Here is a 13,904-nt window from a genome sequence, read left to right on the forward strand (position 1 = left end):
TAGAAAGAGCTGGTAAGCAAAGCGTCACACTCAGTCCTCACAAGAACTTGCAGGAAGGTCACAAGCAAAGCAACCATCTATTGATCTCTTCTTCAATCATCAGAGTGAAAAATAAGAGATTTTATGAAAATGGAGCACCTATAGGAAAAAGGGTAGGAATGAACAGATGAGCAATAAATTGTCATGTTCTGGCTGTACCTGAGATCCAAATGAGGATACAGCTGTTATAAAGATTAAGGCAGATTTGTGATGAGGGATATTATTGCAAGGTATGGAAAAATATATATATATATTTTTTAAGTTAATATAATGGAATAGCTTATTAGGTTAATATAGCCAATTAAGGAGGTAGATGTAGAAGTTAAAAGAAGGGTTTAATTTTTTTTAACAAAATTTTGAGGCTGGGTACAGTGGCTCATGCCTGTAATCCCAGTGCTTTGGGAGGCCAAAGCAGGAGGATCACCTGAGATCAGGAGTTCAAAACTAGCCTGGGCAACATAACAAGACCCTGTCTCTACGAAATTTTTAAAAATTAGCCAAGCATGGTGGTGCATGCCTGTGGTCCCAGCCACTCAGGAGGCTGAGACGAGAGGGTTGGTTGAGCCCAGGAGTTCAAGACTGCTGTGAACTATAATCGCATCACTGTACCCCAACTCTGGACAACAGAACAAGACCCCATCTCAAAAACAATTTCTTGAGATATAAATCCAATGATTTCTATGATTATGGAATTGTGTACTTCCTTACCACAAGTGTTTTTTTGTTTTTTTTTTTTTAAAGAGACAAAGTCTCACCCTGTCCCCCAGGCTGGAGTGCAGTGGTGCGATCTCAGCTCACTGCAGCCTCTGCTTCCTGGGTTCAAGTGATTCTCCTGCCTCAAATTCTCCAGTAGCTGGGATTACAGGCATGTACCACCACACCCACCCCACCTAATTTTTGTATTTTTAGTAGAGATGGGGTTTCGCCATGTTGGCCAGGCTGGTCTTGAATTCATGGCTTTAAATGATCTGCCTGCCTCAGCCTCCTAAAGTGCTGGGTTTACAGGCGTGAGCCGCCGCGCCCAGCACCACAATCCATTTCTACCATTCCCAAAAGCTCCCTACTCCTAACCCCAGCCCCAGGCAACTACTGGTCTGCTTTGTGTCTATAGATTGACCTTTTCTGGTCATTTAATATAAATGGAATCATGTGACATGACATCTTTTGTGTCTGGCTTTTTTCACTAAGTATAACATTTTTCAGGTTCATATAACACACAGCAGTAGTCCATTCCTTTTTATTGCTGTATAGTATTCCGTTTTGTGGACATACATTTTGTTTATCCAGTCAAGAAGGGTTTAAATTTTAAGTATGTTATTAACTACAGTAAATTAACTACATTAACTAAATTACATTAAAATGAGACAAAAAAAGGACTAGGTGATGACAGCTAAACTGGAGATAGCTGTACGAACCTGGGACCTTAGAAAGATCTGATGTCTTTCCCAAGTCTGTGTTTTCCTGGTGGCTCAACAGCAGTGTCCTGCTACAACCAGCGCTTACGTGATCAAGTGGGATATACACCCCTGGGTCATCTTGGGCCTCTAATATCAGGCTCCTTGTGCAGGAGCTAATTATGTTTGGGGGTAGGGATCAGAGTGGGCCTGGACTATCTTGTTACTGGAAATAAGGGTGCTTTCAAAAATGTCTGTGGCTGGCCCAGCGCAGTGGCTCACGCCTATAATCCTAGCACTTTGGGAGGCTGAGGCGGGTGGATCACCTGAGGTCAGGAGTTCAAGACCAGCCTAGCCAACATGGTGAAACCCCATCCCTACTAAAAATATAAAAAATTAGCCGGGTGCAGTGGCGTGCACCTGTAATCCCAGCTACTGGGGAGGCTGAGGCAGGAGAATTGCTTGAACCCAGGAGGCTGGGGTTGTGGTGAGCCAAGATCATGCCACTACACTCCAGCCTAGGCTACAGAGCAAGACTTCGTCTCCAAAAACAAAAACCAAAAAAAAGTCTGGGGATGAAATAAAACAAAACAAAAATGTCTGAGGCAGTTCTGAGAGGACAAAACAGCCAGTTAATGGGTTCCCACTGAGCAGGTTTTCACAATTTGATCAAAAAGGAAATACTAAATACAGCTGACTGGAACACGCTGAATTTGTAAAACAGCAAGTTTGATAAGAAAGGGAAAATGTATTATTAAGTGCACACAGAGTTGTATTTCAGGAAGAGTAGACAGAATGTATTTAAAGTTTTATTACATTTAGTAAAAAGTGGCAGTGTTGACATCAGTGGTTGCTGCCTGCCTTCTATTAGTCTGTTTATAAAGTAGAGGTGAACACAAAAGCCTGGCTCACTATTGCCCCTATGGCCTACTCTTCTAGTCTTTCTGTCCTTCAGGCCTCACCTCGAATGTCATTTATCAGATAACTCTTCCCTGACCCTCCAATATAAAGCTGCAATCCCCAAGTTCCTATCCTTGCCGTGCGCTATTTTCTCAGAACCCTTTACACTGGACATGTATTTTGTTTCCCACTAAATGTAAACTCCATGAAGGTAGATGTTAAATACTGCTTTATTCTGCCCCTATAGCAGTGCCTTGATATCTAGAAGGCACTGGTACTTGTTGAACCATAAGCCTGATAGTTGTCCCCAAGAGTAGTGATCGTACATAACAACCAGGGGAAATCATGGCCTATTATATAATGGATTAGCCAACTGGCCTACTGAGGAGATCTAACTTGGCAAATTTAATGCTTCTTTCCTGGGAACCAAAATCGTTACTGTGATGAGATGCTAGTGAAACACGTCCATTTCCAGTAAGACACAGTGTAACAGGATTTTGAGTTATGCAATAATGGGCAGGTAAAACAGAATATAGTACTTTGGACCTCAGGGGAGCCATTACCACCAGCTGGCAGTCATACTATATTAATAATCACACTAGTCCATTTAGTATCCTCAAAGACTAAATCATAAGGTCCCAAACGTCTAACCCCTCTACCCCAGCTTTCCTCTCAGCTGATGACCTTGAAAACAGAAGCAATCAGAAAAGAATGTCCACGAGTTCCCACCATCACACACCCACACGTCAGCCCTGCTCTCACACTCTGCTGTCTTCCTGTTACCTGCTCCTTGGCCAAGCTCTCTGCTTGCACACCAGATCCCATCCTCTCTTGCCTCCTTGAGGACACTGCTCTGGCAACACTCCCATCTCTCACCTACAGCATCAAATTATCCTCTCCTAGACCACTCCTATGGCATTCAAAACAAGACTTAAAAACAAAACTCTACCTCATTTGCCCCCTCAGATACATCATTTCTCTGATCTTGTTTAGAGCAAAGTTTCTAGAGTTACTCATACTCTGACTTTAATCTCTCTCTCTCCTATTCTCTCTTCTCCTTCTGGTATGGTAGTCGCCCCTTCATCCACAGGGCATATGTTCCAAGACTCCCAGTGAATGCCTGAAACCGTGGATAGTACTGAACCTGATGTATAGTTTTTTTGTTTTTTTTTTTGATACACATATACCTATGATAAAGCTTAATCTATAAACTAGGCACAGTAAGAGATTTATAAAAATAGAATTATAATAATACACTGTAATAAGTTATATGAGCATTGTCTCTCTCCCTCTGTCTCAAAATCTTATTGTACTGCACTTACCTATTTTTGGACTACAGTTGACCATAGAAAGTGAAACTGTGGATATGGGAGAACTACCGTATTCCCATTATGCATAGCTACACTTTACTTTTTTTTTTTGAGACAAGTTCTCACTCTGTTGCCCAGGCTGGAGTGCAGTGGCATGATCTCAGCTCACTGCAATCTCCACCTCCCAGGCTCAAGCGATCCTCCCACCTCAGCCTCCTGAGTAGCTGGGATTACAGGTGTGCACCACCATGCTTGGCTAATTTTTGTATTTTTTTTTTTTTTAAGAGACTGGGTTTTGCCATGTTGCCCAGGCTGGTCTCAAACTCCTGGCCTCAAGCAATCGCCTGCCTCAGCCTCCCAAAGTGCTGGGATTACAAGTGTAAGTCACTGCATCCAACCTACACTTTTAAAAATTATCCCACAGTTCTTGGATATTCTGCTATTTTAAAAATTTTTCCATTCCTTTTTGGAATCTTTCCATTTCAATTTGGGAAGTTACTATTGATATATCTTCAAGCTCACTGATTCTTTCTGGCCGTGTTCAGTCTTATGAGCCCATCAAAGGCATTCATCTCTGCTTCAATGTTTTATTTCTAGCATTTGTGTGGTTTTTTTCTTTTTTTGAGACAGAGTTTTGCTCTTGTTGCCAAGGCTGGAGTGCAATGGCAGGATCTTGGCTCACAGCAACCTGCGCCTCCCGGGTTCAAGCTATTCTCCTGCCTCAGCCTCTCGAGTAGCAGGGATTACAGGCACACACCACCACACCAGGCTAATTTTGTATTTTTAGTAAAGACAGGGTGTCTCCATGTTGGTCAGGCTGGTCTTGAACCCCCGACCTCAGGTGATCCTCCCGCTTCAGCCTCCTAAAGTGTTGGGATTACGGGCATGAGCCACCGCGCCTGGCCTTTTTTTTTTAGCATTTCTTTTTGATTCTAAGTTTCCATCTCTTGCTTATACTACCTGACTATTCTTGCATGTTGTTCACTTAGTCTATTAGAAATCTGGCACATTAATCAGTTATTTTAAATTCCCAGTCTGATAACTCCCAAATCTCTGACGTATCTGAGTCTGGCTCGATGCTTGCTTTGTCTCTTTTTTCCCTTTTAGCATACTTTGTACTTTTTTACTGAAGCCAGACATGATGTATTAGGTAACAAGAACTTAGGTAAAGTGAGTTGTATGTTTATCTGGCTAACAGGCTGCGTCTGATGTTCACCGTAGGTGCTAGAGGCTCCAATTTTCCTCAGTATCCTTGTTTGTCTCCCCTGTTGTCTTTGGGTTTCCCTAGAAATTCCTTCTTAAAATAGAGTCTGTGTCTTGCAGCTCTCTCAGTTGTAATCCACCGTTATCCTGGAGCCCTACTGATGGTATCGTATTGGTGAGGAGATGCACTGCATATTCTTATGATAAAACCTTTTTTTTTTTTTTTTTTTTAGTGGAGCCTTCAGGTGTTGTTTTTTTTTTTTTTTTTTAGTGGAGCCTTGTTTTTTCCTCCTCTTATGTGAGACAGGAAGGCTACAGGAGGGTTGAGCCATCCAATTGCCCTTCTCCTAAGCTAGAGAAGGCTCCTGCAAGTAGTTTTCCCTGAGAAAACTCTTCTCTGCCATGGAGAACAGAAGATCTGGGTCTGCTTTCTTCCTGGATATATTTCGAAAGGATTACTTTCTCCCTTCCCGTGTCCAAAGCACAAGGGAATTTTCCTGCCATCTTTACAGGAGAACCTAGTGGGTCTCCTTGAGGTAAAACCCACCAAAGTGTGGGGTCCCCTTAGACAAGCTCCTGGTTTTGAACTCTCAAACTAGTCCACACTTAGCCCACAGCAATTTGTTTAAATCTCAATTACTGGCTCCAACAGCTTCTGCCTTAGGTGAGCCGATCTCTATTTTCCTGCCTGTTTTTGCAGTGGTTTGCCCTGTGACCTCAATTCTCTGGCAGATATAAGAAAAGCTGTTGATTATCAGTTTGCTCAGCCTTTTTCTTATTATGAGGACACCCCATTCTTTCTCAAACACACTCTAGATTTGCAACTGCCCTCCACTGAAATAGCATTTGTCAGAGTCCCCAAGGACCTCAACACTGACTGCTTCAATTGTTACAGCTCACAGTACTTGACGTTTTTGCCGCATATGACACAGTTGATTACTCCTTCCCTCAAACTTGACTTGGCTTCCAAGACACCACACACAGCTGGTTTTCTTACCTTACTGGCCACTGTCTGTCTTTGCTGGTCCTTCCTCATCTCCTTGACTTCTTAGCATCTGGAGGGACCCAAGACTCAGTCCTTGAACCTTTCCCTACATATAACTCCCTCCCTTGGTAATCTCATCTAGTCTCGTGGCTTTAAATGCCATTTACATGTTGACTCCCATAATTCTATCTCTACCCTGAGTTGCTCCCATGAACTCCAGACTAGAATATCCAACTGCCTGTTTATCATTTCCCCTGGGATAACTACCAGGCATCTCAAACTTACCTGTCCGCAACCAAATTCCTGACCTTCAGTCACAGACCTGTACTACCTACAGATTTCTCATCTCAATTGCTCAGACAAAAATACCTAGAAATGAACCCCGATGCCTTACTTTCTCACATTATATAGCCAGTCTGTCAACAAATCCTATTAATTTTACCTTCAGGCAAGTACAGAATCTAACCAGTTCTCAAGATTCTAACTTCTGGCACACTGGTACAAGCCACCTGCACTTCTCACCTGAGCTACTGCAAATGGCCTCCCAACTGGTCTTTTTCCACCTTTGCTCACCATTCCCCTAAAACACATGCCAGACCCTATCACTCCTCTGCTCAATGGCCCCCACTCAGAGTGGCAGCCAAAGTTCACACAAGGCTCATATAGTCTACAGGACCACCTATTCACATCCCATCCCTCACTCTTGCTGGGTCTGCCTCAGCCCTCACTGGCTACCACACAGTTCCTGGAGCCCTCTTACATGCTCATAGCCCAAGGGCTTTGCCCTTGCTGTCTCTGCCTGGAATTCTCTTCTCCCAGGTGTCCAGAAGGTTCAATCCCACACTGCCGAGACTTTGTTCAAATGTTATCTTGATGGAGTCTTCTCTACTCTTTAAGATTACAACATTGCCCTGCCTCCCCTAATTCCCTATTTCTTCTCCCCAGCTTCTATGGTTTTTTTCTTCTTTTAGACAAACATCTTGCTTTGTCATTTAGGCTGGAATGCAGTGGTGTGATGAAGGCTCACTGCAGCCTTGACCTCAGCTCAAGAAATCCTCCTGCCTCAGCCTCCTGAATGTCAGCTGGGACTACAGGCACATACCACTGCACCCAGCTAATTTTTAGGTTTGTTTTTTTATTTTTAAGAGAGACGGGGTTTTTCTATGTTGCCCAGACTGGTCTCAAACTCCTGGCTTCAAGTGATCCTCTCACCTCGGCCTCAAAGCACTGGGATTACAGGTGGGAGCCACTGCACACAGCCCCATGCTACTTATCTTCTGATGAACCAGATACTTTATTTAGTGTCTCTTTCCTTCCACTAGAATCTAAGTTCCACATGGGCAGGGAGATTATGTCTGTTTTATTTACTGCTACATTCTCACCACTTTGAAAAAGAGTAAGGCCCATTGCAGGGTATTCTATCAGTATTTGTTAAATAAGTGAGTTATTCTAGGAAATACTAGAGGTTGCACAAAGTAGAATGGTACTGAGGGTAAGACACACAATCGCTTTTAAAATTTTCATGTATTTATGTTGTATTCGTGTGAGTTTAGTTGTTCTTCCTTTTTTGATTTGTTTTTATAATGAAGGGAAAAAAAGAGATTCAAGCAAGGAAAAAAAGTGACTATCCCAGCACTTTGGGTGGCCAAGACGGGCGGATCACGAGGTCAGGAGATCGAGACCATCCTGACTAACACGGTGAAACCCCGTCTCTACTAAAAAATACAAAAAAACTAGCCGGGCGAGGTGGCGGGCACCTGTAGTCCCAGCTACACAGGAGGCTGAGGCAGGAGAATGGCGTGAACCTGGGAGGCGGAGCTTGCAGTGAGTGGAGATCGCGCCACCGCACTCCAGCCTGGGCGACAGAGCGAGACTCCGTCTCAAGTGACTGTGTTGACTTTGTATTTAGCGACTTCAGCATCAAATCTCCCTAAGTTTCCAATGTACACAATCTTCTCCAAAGCATCCACTGGCTCAGAGAAATGTGGGAGTCCTTGGAGTGGTAAATCTTCAGACAACCTGAGAAACTGTACGGTCTAAACGATGAGTGGTGAAAGTTGATTATTACCATAAGCATTTGTTAAGAATACCCCTAAAGCTCCCATAGCCAGATTTCTGACCACACTCAGTCTGGCCTGATTTTTTTTAGTTAAGCTAAGGTTTGGGGAGCAGGCTGACTACTCTTACCAGCATCAGAGGGCACCATGGTGTTACAATTCCTTGGTCCTACTTAGGAGCTTCATATACAACTTAATTTCCCTACTTTGGTGGCTGAAGGTTAAGTGCCACTATCAGGAGTGACACTCTGCTATGTAACAATTGCATAAGATGTCAACTGTGGTTCATGTACACTTTTGAGTATTTAAAAATTTCTGGTAATACTGCTGTTCCTGCCTTGATAGTATTGTTAAATACCATTCTGTCTACTGAAGTATAAAACAGACTATAATTAAATATAATGAGGAAAATTTAAATACCAGAAATTAAATCTACTTCTGTAACAAAACAACATACTCTATACCTGTCTTAACTAGTGACTATATTTTTATAACATGGGAACTGCTGCCACCTGCTGGTGATGCTTATGGCAAAGTTAATACTAGGTGGGAGATCCAAACTCCAGTCAAAATTCTGAAATTCCCTTTCAAAGCGGACAGCCACGTGAACAACTTTATTATTATCTCCTCTAATTAACTCTCATTACTCTTGACAGAAAAAAAAATACTAAGTATATTAAGAGATTACTAATGTAAATTAGAAGTGTCTACTACTAAAAAGATGACTGGGCAAATGACTTTGGGCTGGGCACGGTGGCTCACACCTGTAATCCTAGCACTTTGGGAGGCTGAAGTGGGTGGATCACTTGAAGTCAGGAGTTCAAAACCAGCCTGGCCAACATGGTGAAACCCCATCTCTACTAAAAATAAAAATATAAAAAAATTTTTAAAAATTAGCCGGGTTGCCGGGCGCGGTGGCTCACGCCTGTAATCCCAGCACTTTGGGAGGCCGAGATGGGCGGATCACGAGGTCAGGAGATCGAGACCATCCTGGCTAACATGGTGAAACCCCGTCTCTACTAAAAAATACAAAAAACTAGCCGGGCGAGGTGGCGGGCGCCTGTAGTCCCAGCTACTCGGGAGGGGGCAGGAGAATGGCGTAAACCCGGGAGGCGGAGCTTGCAGTGAGCTGAGATCCGGCCACTGCATTCCAGCCTGGGCCACAGAGCGAGACTCCGTCTCAAAAAAAAAAAAAAAAAAAAAATTAGCCGGGTTTGGTCGTGGGCACCTGTAGTCCCAGCTACTTGGGAGGCTGAGGCAGGAGAATCGCTTGAACCTGGGAGGCGGAGGTTGCAGTGAGCCGAGATCATGCCATTGCATTCCAGCCTGGGCCACAGAGCGAGACTCCGTCTCAAAAAAAAAAAAAAAAAAAAAATTAGCCGGGTTTGGTCGTGGGCACCTGTAATCCCAGCTGCTTGAGAGGCTGAGGCAGGAGAATCACTTGAACCCAGGAGGCGGAGGTTGCAGTGAGCCGAGATTGCGCCACTGCACTCCAGCCTGGTGACAGCAAGACTCCGTCTCAAAAATAAAAAATAAAAAAAAAAATAGACTGCTGACACCACAAATCTGTCTGGGAATATGGCTTCTGATTCTGAGCCTTTCTTACCTTCACCAGCTCCTCCACAAGTCAACAGGAAGGGATGCATCTACTCAACAAACTTTGGGATGTAGCCAAGATGGCAGGCTAATTCTCACACCAGTGCACAGTCTAATGGGTCCAGCTGACTTCCTGACTTGATCAACTTGCCCAGTGTTTAATGATGTTTTTCAAGAAGCTGAGCAGGAAAATTACCAGAATAGGGGAACAGCCTAAAACTGCATACACAGCACTGAAGCATCCTGAGAAGTAACTGATTTAAAGCTACAAAAGACCTCAGTCAAAAAGAAATCACTGATTTGCTGAGCCTGCTAGGATTAGGTAATGTGTCTTCAAAAAGTTTTTTGGCTCCTGCCCAGTCCAGATGTACCAAGGTATAATTAATGTTTATATAACAATAAAAACAGATGAGACAACAGTGACAGCTGAGAGGGGTCTAAGGAGACATGACTACTAAATGTAATAACGTGGTGTCCTAGAAGGGATCCTGGAACAGAAAAAGGACATCAGATAAAACTAAGAAAATCTGAATAAAGTATGAACTCTACTTAATAATATCAATACTTCATTATTGATATTAATATCAATATCAATTATTGCTTCATTAATATGATAAATGTGCTACACTAATATATTAATAAGGAAAACAGAGTGAGAGGTACATAGGAACACTGTACAATCTTGGCAATTTTTTCTGTCAATCTATATTCTAAAATAAAAAGTTTCTTTTTAAAAAATGGATGGTCTGTTAATAGGGTGGCTAAAAAAATAAAAATTATAATAAAAATTTAAAAGAAAAATGGATGAAACAAGATGCATCTCAATTGACAAAGGCAGGCCCTTAAGTTAGTTTGAGCACAAGCTTAAAATGTCACAGAGCTTCTATTGTGATTTTTAAAAAAAAAGTTATGGCCAGGCACGGTGGTTCACGCCTGTAACCCCAGCACTTTGGGAGGCCGAGGTGGGTGGATCATTAGGTCAGGAGTTGAAGACCAGCCTGGCCAACATGGTGAAACCCCGTCTCTACTAAAAATACAAAAAAAATAGCGGGGCATGGTGGCGCACGCCTGTAGTCCCAGCTACTTGGGAGGCTGAGGCAGGAGAATCACTTGAACCTGGGAGGTGGAGGTAGAGGTGAGCTGAGATCGTGACACTGCACTCCAGCCTGGGCAACAGAATGAGACTCCCTCTCAAATAAATAAATAAATAAGTTATTTGATAGCTTATTTTCGTTTATCAGCTCTAGACCCAAACCTTTTATATAAAAATGAAGAGACACTGACTATTCAAACTCCCCAAAAAACACCCAGGAGGCCAGGCACTGTGGCTCATGCCTGTAATCCCAACACTTTGGAAGGCTGAGGCAGGAGGATCACTTGAGCTCAGGAGTTCACAGCCTGGGCTATATAGCAAGACCTCATTTCTACTACAAAAAAAAAAAAAAAAAAAAAAGCTGCCTATGGTAGTGCCTGTAGTCCCAGCTACTCAGGAGGCTGAGGTGGGAGGATTGCTTGAGACCAGGAGATCAAGGCTACAGTGAGCTATGATCGCACCACTGCACTCCAGCCTGGGTGACAGAGTGAGACCTTGTCTCAAAAAGAAAAAAGACCCATGAGCTTCATACTAATTTATGGCAAATCTCAACCCACTCGTAAAAAAGGCTTTCATGAAATTAACGCAGGTACAAAACTCTTTATTCTGTCATATATTTTGCTGACACTGCAACCTTCCATAAACCTATTTGTTTTACAGGGCATTTGGGGAGTTACCCAAATCTTTCATTTTACTGAGACAAAAGTACTCTACCAAAACTATACCATCTTAAAATTAGCTCATAACTCATGCTTCAAAAGTATAACTTTATAAGCCCTATTTTCTTTGTTAAAATTGAGTGATGAAGACTTTGCACGTAAGAATCACTAAGGTGACCAAACAAATTTTTAAGACTAAACACCAAATACCTGTATTGTTTTTAATATCATAAATGGGAAAAAAAGGCTCCCATTTCTTTCATAAAACTCTATTATAAAGGCTTCTTTCCTACTTCCATGACATCATCAACAATGTACAACAGCTTAACATAAAATGATCTCTAGAAAATATCAAGTAGCTCATGAACTACAGAGCTTCTGAGTAGTTCTTTCTAAATAAATCTGAATTGAACTCCTTTTGATCACAGAAATCACTCTTCTCAGGTATATATTATAGAACAAATCATTTTAATTGCCATTTCTTATCTTTAATTTATTCTTTAAATTAACCTCAATTTTTACACAAAATGTCCTGAATCGAAGACCATGAAACTATCTGGTTTAAACAAAATATGGGCCCTAAAACCTAAGCTCAGTCATAAGCCCAGGTAAAAGAGATGCTATTCTGTGACCTTTTTCTTCTTACTTTAAGAATATGTTATATGCCGAACAGTTTTAAAATATGATTAGTTGCCTTGGTGACAGAACAAATAGCAGCAACTCTGTTCTAATTATAAGATGATTTTTAAATTTATTTTTATTTTAAGATTAAGCATCCTCTTTGACAATCCAAAAACATAGTCCTTGCTCACTCTGGACACACACACCTAAAACAGTTAAAAGTGATTCCTCAATTTTCAATGACGAAGTAGGAAAAAAAGAATATGTTCTCAAGCTGCAGTTCAATTTTTCTGTCCTCTTTTCCAAAAAAATGTTATTTTGCTACCAAGCCACCCACCAATGATAAGAAAAGACAATTTTTCAAAAAGCCAACAAAACCCGAAAAAAAGAACAGGTATCAATTCAAAATTATCACCCAGAACAATGCTGTTGCAAAAAAAACAGTATGAAGCCAAATTCCCATAGCTTGTTAGAGAAGATCTTTAAGAATAATTCAGAAAGTTAGGACTGGAACTACCGTGGTATAGACAGGTTATACTGTCACTATATGCATATACAGTGGTGAATGCAGATAATTCAAGAACATTCAGCTTGGGAATATATTAAGCTTTCTCCTATTCCAGCAGAGGAAATAAAAACATGTGTTCCTGGAATTAATACTAAAATCGTCCTTACAAACAGAAGGTAGGGCAAAGGTAAAGAGAGAGAATGTGGAACAAAAGTAGCAAAGACAAGTCATTTTGAATCTAGGTTCTAACTCCTAGGAAAGTTGAATAGAACTTAAATTCTTCTGAGCCAGTATCACTAAATTCTAGATTTGGCCTGCAACCAGTGGATCATATACACCACTAATAAATATCAAGTGCCCCACAGTGTTTGTGGTATTAAAACATATATTTAAATTATTATAAATTTCCATTCTGAAAAGCAGATCAAAATGACACTGGACCATCCAGTCAGTTACAGAGTAAAGGGCTTCCTCCAAAGAGAACTGAGTTGGCAGAAATTTAGGTTGGTAGGAATGTGATTAACATGGAGTAAATGAGATCAGGTTCTCAGTATAATTTTCAAAAGGCTTCTACCCACTCCAGTTGTAAGGAATAGTAGTACTGAGGGAGCTCCAACAGAATGTCTTAGAGGGATGCTTCTCAGAGACAAAGGGTCTCTAAGTTTAACTCTTGACCCCTCTTCTCCTTACCTAAAGCTTGGGGAAGAAAATAAATATTTAATTTTTTACTATTCAGAGCTTTGGGCACATTATCACATTATAATATTTAATATTCTGTAGTTTCATTTTCTGAACCTTTGGCTTATTTTTCTCAACTTACATTTTAAAATGTATGAATGCACCTTCTTCAGTAGTACCACATGAAAATATAAACTTTGTTCTTCCATATCTTCTACACAGGAAGAGTGAATGAGTAGTACCCTAAATATCCCGCAAAGTTACTTTGTGTACTTGACGAAAGATTAGGGAAAAACAATCCACTTCCATATCTTGAGCAGTAGTTAATTAGTCTTCAACCTCATCTTCCCAAATATCGTCGTCAACATCCACAGCATAAAACAGCCTGGAAGCATTAAAAAAGGTACATTTCTATACACTTGAATGAAACAATGTAAATTGCCTCTCCTTCACTGAAAAATATTTTCTGTACTCTTATGATAACATTTTTGTATATCTTTTCTTCTCCTTTAATCATTCCACTGAGGAGGGCTGAAATATGGGTCCCTTTGAACAATCTACCCTTAAGTTGGTGAAGAACGGCCCGTTTGGCCTGGGCATGGTGGCTCACGCCTGTAATCCCAGCACTTTGGGAGGCCGAGACGGGCGGATCACGAGGTGAGGAGATTGAGACCATCCTGGCTAACACGGTGAAACCCCGACTCTACTAAAAATACAAAAATTAGCTGGGTGTGGTGGCGGGTGCCTGTAGTCCCAGCTACATGGGAGGCTGAGGCAGGAGAATGGCGTGAACCCGGGAGGCGGAGCTTGCAGTGAGCCGAGATTGCGCCACTGCACTCCAGCCTGGGCAACAGAGCGAGA

At 41.8% G+C, this 13,904-nt stretch overlaps 1 protein-coding gene across 5 annotated transcripts in view; it reads right to left on the bottom strand.

Moving 5' to 3' along the window:
• Positions 1 to 11,961: 11,961 nt before the first annotated feature.
• The window catches only part of RNF14 (ring finger protein 14), a 23,052-nt gene continuing 21,109 nt past the window's right edge, over positions 11,962 to 13,904 (bottom strand). For all 5 annotated transcript variants that reach the window (XM_011973715.1, XM_011973711.1, XM_011973684.1 and 2 more), the window contains one exon: positions 11,962 to 13,428. In XM_011973715.1, the coding sequence (XP_011829105.1) occupies positions 13,371 to 13,428 (58 nt within the window). In that variant the 3' untranslated portion in view covers positions 11,962 to 13,370. The remainder of the gene's footprint in view (positions 13,429 to 13,904) is intronic.

Source organism: Mandrillus leucophaeus, unplaced genomic scaffold (assembly GCF_000951045.1).
Source record: "Mandrillus leucophaeus isolate KB7577 unplaced genomic scaffold, Mleu.le_1.0 Scaffold1003, whole genome shotgun sequence".
Taxonomy (NCBI): Eukaryota; Metazoa; Chordata; class Mammalia; order Primates; family Cercopithecidae; genus Mandrillus; species Mandrillus leucophaeus.